This window comes from Cheilinus undulatus, linkage group 14, assembly GCF_018320785.1.
Source record: "Cheilinus undulatus linkage group 14, ASM1832078v1, whole genome shotgun sequence".
NCBI classification, from domain to species: domain Eukaryota; kingdom Metazoa; phylum Chordata; class Actinopteri; order Labriformes; family Labridae; genus Cheilinus; species Cheilinus undulatus.
In genome coordinates, this window is record NC_054878.1 from 21,248,649 (window position 1) to 21,265,916 (window position 17,268).

The 17,268-nt window shown below is 40.3% G+C and overlaps 1 protein-coding gene across 2 annotated transcripts; it reads left to right on the forward strand.

Moving 5' to 3' along the window:
* The first annotated feature begins 4,092 nt into the window (after positions 1–4,092).
* ccn2a (cellular communication network factor 2a) lies at positions 4,093–15,362 on the forward strand. 2 transcript variants are annotated; one of them, XM_041805252.1, is made up of 6 exons: positions 4,093–4,210; positions 12,951–13,525; positions 13,683–13,899; positions 14,012–14,263; positions 14,371–14,582; positions 14,693–15,362. In XM_041805252.1, exons 2-6 carry the CDS (start codon positions 13,463–13,465, stop codon positions 14,987–14,989), a joined length of 1,041 nt encoding a protein of 346 aa, XP_041661186.1. In that variant the 5' UTR covers positions 4,093–4,210; positions 12,951–13,462; the 3' UTR covers positions 14,990–15,362. The 2 variants fall into 2 exon arrangements, with proteins under 2 accessions (XP_041661186.1, XP_041661187.1); XM_041805253.1 differs by lacking the exon at positions 4,093–4,210 and having other exon boundaries at positions 11,674–13,525.
* The last annotated feature ends 1,906 nt before the right edge of the window (positions 15,363–17,268 follow it).

Sequence of the window (17,268 nt, forward strand, 5' to 3'; positions counted from 1 at the left end):
GTATTTTCGTTGACAGCTACCTAAGTGTCAAGGCTTTTATACACTTTAAAGTCCCTGCCTGTGCATGGAGAAATGCCTCTTTAAGTCCAGTCTTATAAAGTTTCTCTGTGAGGACTCCTGAGGTGATTTATCTCATCTAATATAACCATTGAAATTTACACTAAGTAGACTAATTCTATTATGTCACTTACTTGCACTTTCACGGCACAAAAATAAATCTAGAACATAATTATCAACTGAAATGCAAAGTGTCTTACTGTCAACTGTGGTACCACTGCATCTGCAGATCAATAGACTTATTTGGTTCAGGAGCTTTATTTACATGACTTTAATTTTGACATCTTTAGAGTTTCCTCGTTTTTTTCTCACCATGTTGGTTCAATATGACTTTTAAAGTGTTCCTGGCATTGTGTCTAAGTTTAGAAACTCCCTCGACCTCCAGCCGACAGGTCACCAAAACAGAACAGAGGCCATCCTGGACCCACATGGAGCTGTGTTTAAGTTAAGACCACCTGACTACCATCTCCATGTGTGTGGCAGTAAATCTACAGCTGAGATGGTTTTCTGCTGTTTGTTGAAAGAATGACAGGCCGAATTCTCATCAGTGTCTCCAGTCTAAACACTTTCCAGGACACGGGTTTTAAAAAGGTGCTTTTCACTCCCTCTCTACCACCCATAAACCCCCCCTCTGTTATATCTGCACTGATGTTCCCATGCTCTCGGTCCAGCTCTGGCCTCCACCTGTGAGCTCCAGCCAGATAAAAATGCTTTGTCCAAGGCACATGAAAGACATATCTTCCTGATTGTTAACACAAACTGGCATTTGCATTCCTCTAGATGACCCTAACTGAATGATTTATGAGAAAATTTGACCAAAAAATCCAATCCACCCTCCAACTATGCCCCTCTGGCATGAAACGCTCCATATATTACACCTCCGCCCATTACCCTGAGTAATCCTAAACCCAACTATTTGGTACTGGCAGTGCCTGAATAAGATTTGGTCTCATGCATGTTTCCAGTCTGAACATTTTCCACCACTCCTGCCTTTAAATAGACACGGTTTCCATATTGACAGTTCATCTGCCCTCCAACCCCATTGTTAAATCTCGATAAATCATTCCAGGCTGCAGATCCATTATTAGTTTCCACTGCTTGTCTCCTCATAGACAGCCTTCAAAAAGTTTCCATCAGTTTCCAACTCTTTCATCTCTCAGTAATAGACCAACCTCTTCTCGATTGTTAAACGTCCAGAGATCATCATCCAGTCCTTTTAAAAAATTCCCCATGAGTGTTTTTGCACTCAGACTTTCCCAGCATGTCTTTATTATCCTGTTTTGCTTTGCTGATGAAACTCGTATAGCAGACGACAAAGTAATGTTATGCCCTAATTCTATCACTCAGTTTCCATTTGCTTTTTTGTAGCTCTGTGCAATATTGAAACAGAAAAATGTGCTTATGCTTCCACTGTTGATTGGAAATCATCTAAAAAGACCAAATTGTTGATGCATTACCAAACAAAGCTATTTGGAAACATGTTGTTTTTAACTTCTCCATCCTCACTGTGGCTCTGCAGGCAGCCGGAGAGTTCAAAGAAGCAGAAATATTCAGGCAGGAAAATCATTCTGAGTTGTTGGTTTCATGTTCAGTTTACACAGTGGTGTATGATGGTCGGTTTGAAGGCTGAAGCCAGGGAACATTCCTCAAATATCCTGCCAGCTACCGGTAATGGAATTTAGTTTTAATAGGCAGCTGAGTGAAGATAACACAAATGAAGCTACTAGGTGTACCTAAATTCATATACACATATGTATACATATACATATACATACTGTATTAGAGCTGTCAGTTTGTTTTTTTCTTTCAAAACAATTTTTAAGCCCATGTTGACATTGGGAAGCAATTCAAACCATCTTAAGAATTATGGAGACAAATGTATACAAAGAAATATACTTTATAATCATGACTTTTGATTTATTATTTAAATGAATGCTGCAGTGATACACCAGTGTAGTCTGAAACCATGACTTAGAGATAGGGACAGTTTTAAAGTGCTTAAATCTGTGTGACACAGCATTTAAAATTGCTATATGTCAGGAAGCATGCCAACCTTGCAAAGCAGATTTCATATCTGTCATCAAATCCACATTGCAAAGCTCCAGTCTGAAACAATGGTGCCTGGCCTATTTTAGAAGAAGGAGGCATTAGCAACAGGTGAGTTTTAGTTACACTTGAAGCAGACAGCAATGCTGCCTCTGGTGTGATTTTATATCCAAGATGTAATGACTGTTTAGCAGCAGTTCTATCAGAACTGCGCCACATTTATTTATTAAAACAAGAGCAAAGAGCCACACTAAATGCTTTTCTTGGCAGAGAGGATGTTTTTGCACTTCTCCCTGCTGGCCTTGGAATGAGTTTTATCCACCAACACGCTCGACTGTTCATAAACTACAGCAGCACCTGTCTCAGGTTACTACCAGAACTGTGCAGGCCTACTCACTGATTTTGTCTTGCCACCCTGATAGGCTCGTAATGAATGTTACAGACAGAAAATTTGTCCAGTCATCTGCAGAGAATTTTTACAGGAGGTTTCCCAGGTGAATTTAACATCTATCTGGCATGTCAGGTTAGAAGGTCAAAAGTCTTGGGGGTCATGGAGATGTTTTTTTTTTTTTCTTTTGTCAAATATAAGACGAGCCTTTGTGTTCTTTTTGGTCAGCAGTGGATTAGTCTTTGGAACTCTCCCATGGATGCCATTTATGCCCAGTCTCTTTCATATTGTTGCACTATGAACACTGGCCTTAACTGAGTCAAGTGAGGCCTGCAGGTCTTTAGATGTTGATCTGGGTTCTTTTGTCATCTCCCAGATGAGTCGTCAATACTATCTTGGAGTTACTTTGGTGGACTAGCCACTCCTGGGAAGGTTCACCACAGTTCCAAGTTTTCTACATTTGTGGATAATGGCTCTCAACATAGTTGACTGATGTCCCAAAGCCTTAGAAATGGCTTTGTAACCTTTTCCAGACTGGTAGATGTCCGTGACTTTGTTCTTATCTGTTCTTTAATATCTTTTGATTGAAGCATAATGTGTTGCCTTTTAGATCTATTATCAGATTCTATTAAAGGGATTTCTTGATTCAACAGGTCTGGAAGTAATCAGGCCTGGGTGTGGATAGTGAAACTGAACTCAACCTTTTTTAAAAAAAAAAAGTGGCTAATCACAGTTAATTTGTAATTTAAGCTATGTTCTTCTGACAAATTCAGATGAACATCTTATTTTATTATTTAAAACCAAAAATAATACTTGCATTGCTAATAATAATCAAAAGTATCTGCTGGTAAGGCAAGCATATTTTCCTTGTGAAGTGTTGAGATGAAAATGAGATAAACTTTCTAAATTACTACAAAAAACCTTTTGGGTAAATGTTGCTATCATGAGTATAATGTGATATTTTTATCCAGAATAGACACAAAAACATGAGTTTTATTTTTGCAGGGTACAAGTAAAAAAACCAATGGCAGCATGGTTTACATAAATGTTACCTCTAAACCTCACACGTTTAATTTGAACATGAATTGGAAAGTACGAGACGGCTGTTAAATACAAAAATGTCATCCAGAAACACATCATGAACTAAAAATGTTCTCTTTCAAAGTTAAGTCTATAAGTAGCTCGGTGTGGAACAAAATTGCAGCCTCAGTACAGAGAGTTTGCTGTGACTGACTAGTCTTTTTTTAATTTTAATGTTTATCTTCCTGTTTAGCTCTAAAAGTGCTGGGAAGCTGTGACTGTATGGACTGAATATGAGCAATGGAAACCGCTAAACAACAAAACCTTCTCTGTGACATCACCAGCAGGTATGAAATCCTCGTTTATGATGTGATGGAACTGCTCACACATGAGGCGTTGATGAAAATAATAAAGTCTCCAAGGCAGGAGGAAAGACTAAACGAGGACAGTGTCGTCACCAGAGCCTGGTGTGGGCAGATAAAAATTCAGCCTGGTGAGACACCCAGCCTGTCATCTCCACTGATCCTAAAGCTGGAAATGTCCCAGCTGACACGGCACTGTAGCCTTGTGATGTCACAGAGTAGCTATGAAGCAGCAGCAGCAGGGAAGTAATGAGGCTATAAGTGGAAGGCTGCAATGTGCGTAAATCTGCACCAGGATAGAAAGCAGACCTTGACCTGGAATAACTACACGCGTCAGGTCAGTATGACTTCATAGCTAAATTAGAAGAAAACGCTTCGTCAGTAATTCTTTTCTCTGTTAGGCTGGCTTCAAATTGGATGCTATTTAAATAAAACAAATTTTAACAGCATGGGAGAACACAGACAGAATGATAGTTTCTCTGAACACAAACACTGAAAGATCACATTTCTGCTGTTTGCAGCATCATTTTCACTGAAGGTATTCCAAAGGCAGTCCGATCTGGAACCATAACTATCAAACATATTTGTTTACGATTCAAGACTGGGGAGGATCTAACTTGATGGGGAGAAGTACAATAATTGTATTAAAGTCACACACTGAGGATTACTTGGACAAATAATCGGCTTACTTGCTCAGCATTATGAGCTAAAAGGCCTGTTATTTTCCTTGAGACATGCTGTAGATCAAAACAAAATGAATTTTAAGGGTCAGTGTTGGACTTGCAGCCATCCCTTTGGATAAGAACACAACTTCACTGTGTCTTCTGGATGTGAAAATAGGCCACAGTGTGCTGACGACTTCACCACATGCACTTCATAATATCACGTATGGTTCCAACAGGGACACAGAAAAATAGATGAATGGACCCAAAGGCTTACCACAACTACAGCTGGGGCAGTGATTTTATCATAAATAAGCAAAAATCTAAAGTTTATGGTAAAATTTGAGCCAGGGCTTAAAACCTGGAAACGCACACAAAGAAAGTCCATGGGACCAAGCACCTGGTGTGGCTTGGCCCATAAATGGCCCATAAAGACAGGTGATGAGGGTCAGGTAGAAAGCAGGTTTATAAACACATGATTAAGGAAGCAGTTTTCAGACAAGAGAAAAAAGGTTAAGGCAAAAAAAAAAAAAAGGTATAAGTAAGCTGTTTACCTTAAGACCAACTGGCAACCTGCAGTGTTAAGAAATAATGCTCATGCAGATGTTCAAAACCTGCAGTTCCTTGGGTGTCCACTTTAGGCTTGCTGCAAAAACTGAGTTATCCCCGTTAGACGCCATATTAAAATTCCTATTTTTACAGCAGAACTACTCATCATAACACCCAGGCACAATAAATTATCATATTTTAGGCTTACAGTTTTGCCTAAATTTGCTTAAACCTCTCAGACCAATCAACTGACTGACCGGTAGCTGTTCTAGTAAGCCTGGAACTTGGTTGCTTTCTAGGGTCTTGATTCATCTTTAGTCTGATATTGCATGTCTTTTCATACATTTTTAATCCATCCATTGATCACTTCACTAGCTTAGCATTAGCCACCATACTGAGTTCCCAAAATGGATGTCACATGAGCTATTACAAGCAATGGCGGGCTGTTCCGTTGTCACGCCATGCTTTGCCAAACAGCGAATGTGTATACTCTTAGAAATTGGTGGAAAAAAAATCATAGTCATTATTTTTTACTTTGTGTCACAGAGAAAAATCTTTCAGTTTTGATTTTGATTTAGTGTTTTCTTTTCTCTTTATAGTACCATTACTTTTAAAAAATTCAAGTGATATTACTACAGCACACACATTCTTAAAGCCCAGGTTTTCCTGAAAAAAGGCAATAATTCCAGGAGAGACAAAACATCTAATTTCTTAAAACTGCAATACTGATGTTTATTAGCATTAGCATAACCCACTCATTGAGACGTAACTATGGAAAGTGCTTTGTTTTATGCTTTGTATAAAGGACTTGCAGGTATCTGATACTGATATTTGAAGATTTTAAAACTTTCCATGAAAAGAATGTGCACTACACAGATTACTGTGTGGAAATTGTTGGCAGGAGTATTTCATTTGCAACTAGCATCCAGTGAGTAGCGCACCCCTTTGGCTGTCAAGGTAATGTTGGTGCAAGACAGAACAGACTATGTCATGTCAGACGCAAAAGGTCTATACCAGAACCAGGGAACGTAGCTAACATGATGAAACTGAACCTGTTGTTTTAAAGATTAATTGAGTGGCAAGGTCACCTTCCTTTCTAATGTATATACTGGCAACCATTCAGTTAAGCTGAATTATTAAGTTGATTATCAATTAGATTTAAAAGTGTATTACTGGTGATGATAATCCATTGGCTTAGATGACTTGGAGTGCCTTAAATCATGGGATATGTTAAGTCCTGATGGATGCCCTGAACTGATTCTTTGTTTTCCCAGGGATAAGAACAATCATTTTTTTCTGCTGCACTGAAGGAGCCTTATGAAATGGGACAGCCTTTAATGCACCGCCATGACATAATCAGCCTTGAAATGTGCCCTTTTAAAGATGCAGCCCCTGAATTGGGACACAGTTTGTAACAGTGTTTTCTACTCTGACTATAATATCAGAAGAAAACAGTAATGTGAAAATGGTTAATCAAGTTATTAATGTATCAGTGCTGTGTTTTCAGCTTGTTGTTCCACAAAAATCACTATCTCATCTCCCTGTCAATAACTTCATTGTTTTGCTAAAAGAACAGTCTTCCCAACATGTAAACGAGAGACAGCTTGCAGGCAGGTATGTTTTACAAAAGTGCTGCCAATGAAAACAAAGCTGAACAGACTCCCCTGACACTGCATCACCAGCACAGTCCCATTACTGATCTGAACACACAGCTTCTCTCTCTTAGACAAATATCTCAGTCTATACTTAGCCTTGACATATCTGGGCCTACCACACACAGAGCCATATGTTTCCTTTGGCTTTAACAGTCCAGATCTGCAGAACAGTGAGCATGTGGCCCATCAGACTACTGATATTTAACACAGGAAACCATGAGACTTTGAGAACGAGTTCAGTGAACGTTCAGCCTGACAGCAAAAACAAGCAGCGTCACAACAACAATCAGTAAAATAACAATTATAATGGAGACTGTCTGGGACAAAACAGCAGGAAACAAGCCAACAGATTTCTATTGACTTTAAAATAATCCTACACGTATCTTGATCATGTTGTTATTTAACTATCTTTTAGGTCACATGGGTTCTTTCTTTACAAACTTAAAACAAAAAGTAAGGCAATTTGTGTTTGGTACATTATTGCTTTGTTGTAACAATGCTTCTTGGCAATAAATCTTATACCACTGGAAAGCCTGTTTATTACCCTTTTAAATGATGCCGCGTTTGTAAGGAACAAGCATTTGTGGGATGAGCAGCAGAGCTGAGTATGTGGGTTGCGGCAATGAAAAATGTGCCAATGCTAAACAGCTGATTCTGCCATTGACTCTTGTTTGGTGTTTGGTGGATTGGATGATTGGAGTTTGAAGAAACAAGACATATTGACAATTTAACAGTTTATTCATTTGACAAACAGGAGCCTCAATAGTGTGTGGAAGAACCATACACAGCCACAACAGCCTGGCTCCTCCTCCTCATCCTGGTCACCAGCCTGGTCACACATTGCTGTGGGATGGCATCCCATTCTTCAACCAGCATTTGTCGCAAGTCAGCCAATGTGGTTTTGTTGGTCACTCTGGCACGAACAGCACGCCCAAGCTGATCCCACAAGTGTTCAATGGTGTTAAGGTCAGGACTGCTGGCAGGCCATTCCATCCTCTCCACTCCCAAACTCTGGAGGTAGTCTCTGATAAACCCCGCTCTGTGGGGGTGAGTGTTGTCATCTTGGAAGAGGGAGTTCTTGCTGACAGGGTGGGAAAACGGTATTCTTGGGGTGTTGTCTTCTTAGGACTTCCACTTCGCGCCCTATCTCTGACATTCCCGGTTATATGGAACTTGGCCTTCAGTTTGGAGATGGTACTAGGGTTCATTCCAAACAATGTCGCAACTTGGCCCTATCAAGATCAGTCAAACGTGGCATGCTGATTCTTGAAGCAGACATCTACTGACCACTGTAGCAGGGCCCACGCTCACAGGTGCTGCCAATCAGGCACCTGATTACCTGCACCTGGGGGTAACAGAAGCTCAAAACAAGAGTCAATAGCAATAGCAAAATAAGCTGTTTGGCATTGGCAGAGAAGATTTGGCACATTTTTCATTGCCACAACCCACATACTCAGCTCTGCTGCTCATCCCACAAATTCATGTTCCTTACAAATGTGGCATCATTTAAAAGGGTAATAAACAGGCTTTCCAATGGTATACAATTTATTGCCAAGAAGCATTGTTACAACAAAGCAATAATGTACCAAACACAAATTGCCTTACTTTTTGTTTTAAGTTTATTTTAACACCAAGAAAAGAGTGCTGTTGTACTCAGGTTAAAATGTGGTTACTCTTGTTAACATTTACTTAGGTTGAAGTAACGCTGACCTGCTTCAGCATGCATTTGCCAGATTTATGGGCGGGCTGTAATACTGGATGCCGGTACATACCATGGCTGCCCCCGATGAAGCAGTTGTAGCTTGGATGTAGCTTTAGTATAGTTGCAGTTTTATCAGAACTGGACTACATTCCTTTATTGAAATAAGAGCAAAGAGCAACACTACAAGTTTCACTTTGTGGAGAAGATGTTTTTGCACTTCCACCGACCGGCCTCGGCACGAGTTTTATCCCTGCCTGAAGCAGTGCCAGTTTGCCAGGCTTAGATTATATCTAGAGAAGGGTTGGGTATCATTTGGGTTTTTTCTGATAAAACAGCTAAATTGGTACTTTTTACATGGTGTAGGTGCCTAAACTGTGCCAAAATGGATCCTTGAAAAGAAAAAGAGTTGAAAGTTGGCCATAAAATAAAAACTGTCTTTTTATTGTGAAGAACACAGAGAAATATCTTTCAAAAGATGCCAGCAGAACATGGGGTAAGAAAAGAAAACAGGTGAAACTTCTTCATATAAGAGGCTTAAGCAAAATTCAAACACTGGTATTGTGTCAGAGACAATAGAGCAAATGTCTCAATCAGTGTTACTGTATCTTCTGAATCTTTCATTTGGAGTGGAATGGGGTCACCTAAATGAAATATTGTTATCTGTGTTGTAATTTAGTGTGGTTGGTATCAGATGTGTTTGTACTTGATTTATGTCAGTACCAGATTTCGATACTCATCCCTGTACCGGAGCTGCACATGCTTACTACCTCATTTTGTCTTGTCCCTCTGATAGGCCCATCATGAATGTGATAGGTCATTCGTCCAATCACCTTCCAAGAATTTTATAAAAAGTCCTGCCCTTCCAAAACACTTCATATGGGAGGTTTCCCAGATTAATGTGAAATATATCTATGCAATGGAAAAATGAAACAGTCTGTCTGGCATGTCGGGTGACAAAAAAGTAGAAGCACATAAAAACTACTCAGTTACAGCAATTAGAGTAAATGTAGTTAGTTACTTTCCATCCCTGACCAAGATATACCTTCAATACTCCATTTTTATTCATCAGACAATATTTTTTTAAATGCAAAATGAAATGAGGCCATGCAAAAGCTGTATTTCTCTTAATTCCTCCATAAATTTGTTAACCAGAATGGCCGTCTGAGGCAGCAGACCCTCGCCTAAGCAGCACCACCGAGGAACTCACGCTCCCATTGATTACTATGGTGTTCAAAATCCGAAGTGCGAGAAAAACTGAACGGGTGATTGGATCATCACCAAAATCTAATAAATTCTTCCCTGTCACTATCCCAATATTCCCTGAAAGTTTGGTGAAGATCCGACTTTCCGTTCTTGAGTTATCTTGTACATATACAAACAAACAAAAAAAAGAAACGAACAAAGATATGGAATCCTTTACATAACCCCCTGCCGATTTCACTGGCGTGGGTAAATATCATCAAAATGGCAAGTTATGCAAGATTAATCAACTTCATAAACAACCTGATTTCATTACTCCACATGTCAGATAAAGCTTTAAGCCTGTTCCCAGTTTTGTTTTGCAGTGTGGCCAAAGCACGTTCCTCTATCAAGCTGTTTCCTTTAGATATCATGGAGTTGAAGTTTGGGCCCTGTAGCTGCAGTGACTGACAGCATACACACATACAAGCTGGCACACACTCTCACACACTTTCTGTTGTCTGTTTTGAGACAGGAAAACTCCACACGTACACCAAACTTTCACTCTCGGCTGTTTTTCCTCACTCAGACAGTCTAACAGGAGTTCCTACTGTACTGAGCCAGCACACAGAGAGAAAATATCCATATTAGGAAAAGAGCAGACGCCCTTATATGGCACAGCTTCCTCTGTAGTAAGAGCTCTGTCTGCTGGCTTCTCCCTCACATTCCTCCAACTCCAGGTTTCTCTGGGAGTTTTTCATTTCCGATTCGCTGGCTGGAGAAGGAGCAGGGCCGCCTTTCATAAGAGTCTAGCCTGGTGTGTGATCCCCCTTTTTTTAATTCAAAAAAGAAAAAAAATACACAAACCTCTGTCTAGTCCCTTTCCTGCAATCCTCCACTCTGGGGTTTGATGTAGTAAAATAAGCGCGGCCAGGGACAAGGCACACCTGGCCCTTTTTAAGTTTGTCATAGACTAAACCTCATTAGGCAGGTGAGAAGCTGGAGAACATGTAGCCTTTGTTCCCATTATGCCTTCATGGGCTGGGCTGCACTTTCACTCAAGTTGACTCAGGTTTTTGGATCACGTTTTGTCCTGACTAAGGCCTGCCAGAGTGAAAAAGTCCTGTTGGATGTAAAATAATACCTCCAGTCATTGTTTTCAGAATCCTCTTTGTGGGAAGTAAGAAAAGCTTGACGCTCAAATCAACAAACAGACATTTTTCGGGAAGAGCCATTACCACTGTCATTACGATGCCATTAGTCTTTGTCTGCCTAATACCTTGACTGCATACCTTGGCGGCACATTCAGCTCAGCTAATTCTGGATCATCCTGCGATTTACAAAGAAATATAAAGACAATTTAAATATTTAATGAACCACATGCCAAATCTGTGATCTTTGAGTATTAAACTTACCATCATGTCACTTGACACTGGTTTTCTTTACGTCACAGGAGATATATGGATAAAGTGAGTATTTGATAAGCCTAACTTTGCATTATTTCCATCAAGACAGTCAGATTGGTCAGTTTATGCTTGCAGTGATTAAAAAAAAAATCAATTCAACTTGAGAACAGTTCCTAAGGTAGTCTAACCTATTGCTTTAACCTGCATTACTATATAGTTGACATACACTTCAGAAAGAAATGGAGCGTACACTGTTGTCGTTTTACTTAACTTCAGCTCTGAGTTACATTTTATATTGAAAAAAATCTTGCGCAAGAGACAAGATGCTTGAGGCCAGGGCTTCCCAATGTGTGGGCAGAGGTACTGTAGATGGTTCGGGAGAGGTCATTTACAATAAATAAAAATCATGGAAATTAAAAAAAAAGATGAAATCATGCTTAATGGTCATAAAATACTTAATAAGACAAAGCAAACTTAATATCCAAAGAGAAATGCATCTTCTTTTTGGGTAAAACATCAAATTTGTCAACATCACCTACAGTCAGACAACGGCTAATAGCATTCAGACACCTCCTAGCAAATGCTTGTAAGGAGTTTGTTAAATGGTACTGTGTCTCATGGTAGCTAATCATGGGTTAGCAAATTCATTGATCTGCCTTGATGTTATACACTTCAGTAATGGTACCTTTATTTTTTGGTTGTGTTGCATGATATGATAGGAAAGAAGTAAATACTGAGCTAACTCTTATGCTAGCCACAAGCTAGTTAGTGTCTTATCTTAGCTAATAGGTCATCAACTGTGTCGTTTTACATTCATATTGTCTTTGCATGTGAGTTTAGTAGTTTAACTGTGAAGCAGTGACATGAGTCTATTCTGTTATTAGTGCGGACCAAATGTAATGCTAGCTAGAAAGTCTTTGGATTCTAACGTTAGCTATTCTCTTAGGCTTTGCTAATAGGTTATCAATCATGTTATTTTACCCTAAACAAGTCTTTTAGTTGTTGTTTTTTTCTATCAAGAGGCAGTAATATGATCTTTATTAATTAGTCAATTTTTATTTATTTGGAGTGCAGCAGTAGCTACATCATTACAGCAATGTTTAAACATCCCACCCTGACAAAGGTAAGATTTCAATACATCAGTAGTAATCTTTTCTGTATGAATTACCCCCATAAGTAAAATACTGCTAAAGAATCAAAAACATTTTTGTTATGCTTAAATCATTCATGGGTGATGCATTTTATCAGACTGAGTTGGCCACTTGTTATTTGAATATATTTTTTAAGTCCTTTTTTGGTAATGGGTTACTTTTACATTGTGGTTTTCATAGTGTTCACTACAGGATGTTAATACTTCTTCTATCCCAGCTACTTCTAAAATTGCCTGCATCTGCACATACTGAGAGTAATGGAATAGCATCATGGAAAATAACTTGCGCTATAAAACAGGATTGGAGGAATCAATTTTGATCAAATTGCTGTGTTCATACAGATCATAATGTTCTTATAATGTGTTTTTGATGTGAAGTGCTTAGAGCTGCACTTCAGCCGCTGATGTCAGTGCACAAAAATGTAGCTGCAGTGTCCCAGATGTAACCACATGAGTACAGAATACTGCAGCGGCTGCCAAGTCTGTGTGCAGGATCCTGATAGATAATCAGCTCAAGTTAATGACTCAAATGAATTTCCTTTTTCTAACAGCTAATTTACTAAAGTACAGGCTGTATGTGCGCCTTTGAACTAATGCTGAGGAATGCTGTTGTGGGCTTAAAGTCTTAACTCCTCGTTACACATCAATCGGTTTATTTATTCATTGCACGTTAATGCATTTTTATGAGCATCTAGTTGTTGTTTTCAACCGTTCCTCCTCTTTCAAGTGAGGCTTTTTTTTCTCTTCTTCCTTTTTTTGAATTAATATTTATAGGTACTGGCTGTCTGTTTGTGAAGTCAGTCTTCAGGAATTCCCAGTGTGGGGTCCCAGGCCTCTAACCAGACTTAACCTCGCCTTCCAGATGAAAGCTGCTCTGAGAGAGACGGTGTTGTTTGGCCCGAGCAGCAGAGCCTTGCCTTCAGACAGCAGGAATGTGGGATGTCTGGAGTGGGGGTCAGGAAGCGAGGAAAGAATGCCAAGTATGTCCATGTTTGTCCAGGGCCGGCTCTCCATTCAGCCCCCAGTGACGTGCTCGCAGGGCCAGCGAGTATAAAAGGAGCTGGGCTGTGCAGTCAGAACTCAGATCAACCCCTCTACCGAAGCTAAACTCTAGCTTTCACCAAGAACAGAAAGAAAGGACGGACTGTTACCGGAGCTACAAGACGAAACCAGACAACAGATCAACTTGATCAGAAGAGGTTTCTCAAGCTCAAACTGAGACTAAAGGAAGACTTTCTCCAGGAAACTTAAGGAAAACTAGAATTTATTTCTACAAGAAAGAAAATATGTCTGCTGGGATGAAGAAGATGATTTTGCTGCCTTTTATGTGCATCCTGCTCTCACACATGGTAAGATAAAAACATACAAGGCTTCTTATTTTTGTTTTTCAAGCTTTAAACTCATGTGACATGAGCTTAAAGGACATTGTGTTCTCAGTGTACTGGATTTACAAACCTTTGTAGAGATGAGTAACTGAGCATGTGTCTGTGCTTGTCTTGTGTTCAGGCTGCAGGTCAGGAGTGTAGCAACCAGTGTTCGTGCCCCTCCACTCCCCCTCAGTGCCCCCCAGGAGTGAGTCTGGTGTTGGATGGCTGCGGCTGCTGTAGGGTGTGCGCCAAACAGATGGGGGAGCTGTGCACGGAGAAAGATGTGTGTGATCCACACAAAGGCCTCTACTGTGACTTCGGAGCCCCCATTAACAGACGCATAGGCGTGTGCACAGGTAAGCAGACAGAATAGCCACCTATTTCCTGTTTTTATTTATAAGAAAAGCCTTAAACATCACTGATTTCAGAGCCAAATCATGACCTCTTCTTTGTCACATTCTTCCACAGCTCGCGATGGAGCCACCTGTGTTTTTGGAGGCATGGTGTACAAGAGCGGAGAGACCTTCCAGAGCAGCTGCAAGTACCAGTGTACCTGTTTAGATGGCGCTGTTGGCTGTGTGCCTCTTTGCTCCATGGACATCCGCCTGCCCAGTCCTGACTGCCCCATGCCCAGACGAGTCAAGGTGCCAGGGAAGTGCTGTGAAGAGTGGGAGTGTGATTCTCCCTACAGACATAGCTTCATGGGCTCTGCTTTAGCTGGTAAGCTGGGCTCTGTTTCTAAATCAGAATTTTAATTTGAAACTCTGTTTCTTTTGAAATATGAGAGATGGTCTTTCTGATTTGTTGTTTCTTTCTTGTGGTCACAGCCTACAGAGAAGAGGAGACCTATGGTCCAGATCCCTCCATGATGAGGGAGAACTGCCTGGTTCAGACGACCGAATGGAGCGCCTGCTCAAAGACTTGTGGCCTTGGGATCTCCACCAGGGTCACCAACGATAACCGTGACTGCCGTTTGGAGAAACAGACCCGATTGTGTATGGTGCGACCATGCGAGTCCCAGCTGGAGCAGAGCATCAGGGTGAGTGTTTGTTGACGTACACTTATTTTAAGAACTCAACATATACCAAGGCATATAACCAGCCAAAGAATACTTAATAATGCAGCTTTTTCTTCATTTTCCTTCTACAGAAAGGGAAAAAATGCATCCGCACCCCCCGACTCTCCAAGCCAATGAAGTTTGAGATCTCTGGCTGCACTACCACCAAGTCCTACAGGCCTAAGTTCTGCGGCGTCTGCCTGGACGGCCGCTGCTGCACCCCACACAGAACCACCACCCTGCCCATGGAGTTCAAATGCCCCGACGGACAGGTGATGAAGAAACACATGATGTTCATCAAGTCCTGTGCCTGCCACCACAACTGTCCAGGGGAGAACGACATCTTCGAGTCCATGTACTACAAGAAGATGATGGGAGACATGGCGTAAAAAAGCCACTGACAGACTGACGATCGCAGCTTATGACTTGAAAACAAACAGAACTCCATCTCATTTTGCAGCTCAGTATATATGTTTTATTTTGTCATTTTCTCTTTGTTAAAGTAGTCAAGACACTTGCGTAAGTGTCTGTGTGTTTCGTATGGCTGACATCAGCCGCATAGACTCGGACAGAGGGCTGCATAGCAGCTCCAAGAGATTCCTGCACTATAACTTGTATGTTTGACGTACCTACTGTCAGGTTTCCGCCCTTAGATCCCTTTTTACAAACCCGTCCTTTATACTGTAAGCATCTTTATCTAAACCATGACCCCCTCTCTAAATGAGGTGTTTAATTAACCCCTCCTCCCACCCTCCCAGCCCAGACCAGACCTGCAAACTCTAAGCAGCTGTAGACGGAGCACGCAGACCAAAGCGGGCCAGTGTTCCCCTGTCCAAACAGGTCTGAATGTCTCCCTGTGTGTGTGTTTTTGTAAGTGTGAGTGTGTGTTAGCACAGGCCTGAATGTCCGCCTTGTCTCTGCTCTCAGAGTGGAGGAAAGGTCAGAGTTTCCGCCCAGCATGTGGATGAGAAGGCGAGCTGCGTGCTGAGTTAAGGTTTAGATATGAACACAATGGGCGTGGCCACGGCACTGAGAAAAAAAAGACATGTTGACTTTTTCTGATTCAGGTCAGAAGGAAGAAACCAAGCGACTATAGGAGCAAAGTGTCTATTTTGTACAAAAATCGAAGAAAACGACTGGAAGAATTATTGTTTCATTCCTTTTTATTGTAATATGTAAATTATGTATATATTTGTACAGTTTAAGTTAATTTAAAGCCAAATTTTTTTCTGTGCTTTGAAATGTATCAATAGTGTATTTTTGTTGACAATATTTTTTAACTATTTTATTGAGAAGTGTGACAAAAATGTTACATGTTTCACTTTGTAGCTGGAAATAAAATGTTATATTTTTTATACAAACATGACTCCTCTGACTTTTCTGTCTGTAATAAAGGATCTTTTGAATCATAGGCATACATGTTACGTATATGCATAACTGTATCATCATTTATTCATGCTGGCATTTGAAACAGAGCAGGCATTTATGAACTATGAACTCAGATATCAGTCTGTCAGAGCCAGAGGACAGTTAAATAACCTTGTCCAGTCATTACATCAGATATACAGCAGAGGAGACTGAAAAAGGGACTCAATCAAGGGAGTCAGATACTGTACATGTGATCTGTATGGTTTTTACATAATGACCTTTAAAATGTTTGTTTGCTCTTTAACTCCAACCACAGAGGGTTTACTGTTTTACTGTTTGTCTGTTATGATATAGAGAACAACTACAGTACTGTCCACATGGAGCTGTTTACACATTACAGACTGAAAGTTTACTTGATTATTTATCTCCAATTGAAAAAAAAGCTAAAATGATTACATTAATGAATCAAGAATCCAAGTAGGAAGAATGAAGTGACTTTAGTCCCCACGGTGCCCTAAGAAGTCCCCCTTGTCATCTCCACTCACCTTTGGGAAAGATAGTCCATCTCAATGCTGCCATCTGGTGCCCATTTCATATTAAAATGATTTTTTTTTTTTTTTAAGATTTATTTTTGGGCCTTTTCATGCCTTTATTTGATAGAGTAAGGACAGTGGATGGACTAGGAAACAGGGGAGAGAGTGGGGAGAAACATGCGGTAAAGGGCTACAGGCCGGATTCGAACCCTGGCCGACCACGTACATGGGTAGTGCCTTAAACCACTGGACCATCTGTGCTCCCATATCATTTTTTTTATAACAATTCTCCTTGTTTTAGGCAAACACTGACTCGCCTCTTAGACACACATTTTGTATTTAACCTTACAGGGTCTTTAAAATCATAATCAAAACAATGCTAATGATAACAGTACAATAATAGCAACATTAGAAACTATAAGACCAAGATGAACTCACTGCTAATCAAAAGGTAACCTTTCATTTATATATCAAATGAGAGGTTACCTTTCTGTTTACCAGTGGGTTCATCTTGGTATTATTGGTGTCTGTTGTAGTTGTTATTATGCTGTTATCGTTACATTTAAGTCTTTATGAATCAAAAAGGGTGAGTTATAGAATAAAATCACCTCCTGCACAGTTTAACCAATAGAAAAGGAGTTATCAAGGTTTTTTTAAACCAGTCTGTAAACTTGTCCATGCTGCTTAAAAAGGGGCATTTTAATATCCAACCTAATGGATATTTCTTGGCTTTTGTAGCCAGTGTGAAGTGGACCACTTGGATCTTT

Excerpts from the sequence above, each read along its gene's own strand:
- ccn2a (XM_041805252.1), top strand. The coding sequence starts at position 13,463 with ATGTCTGCTGGGATGAAGAAGATGATTTTGCTGCCTTTTATGTGCATC. Across the intron at positions 13,900-14,011 it reads ACGCATAGGCGTGTGCACAG|CTCGCGATGGAGCCACCTGT; the intron begins GTAAGCAGACAG and ends ATTCTTCCACAG. Across the intron at positions 14,583-14,692 it reads AGCTGGAGCAGAGCATCAGG|AAAGGGAAAAAATGCATCCG; the intron begins GTGAGTGTTTGT and ends TTCCTTCTACAG.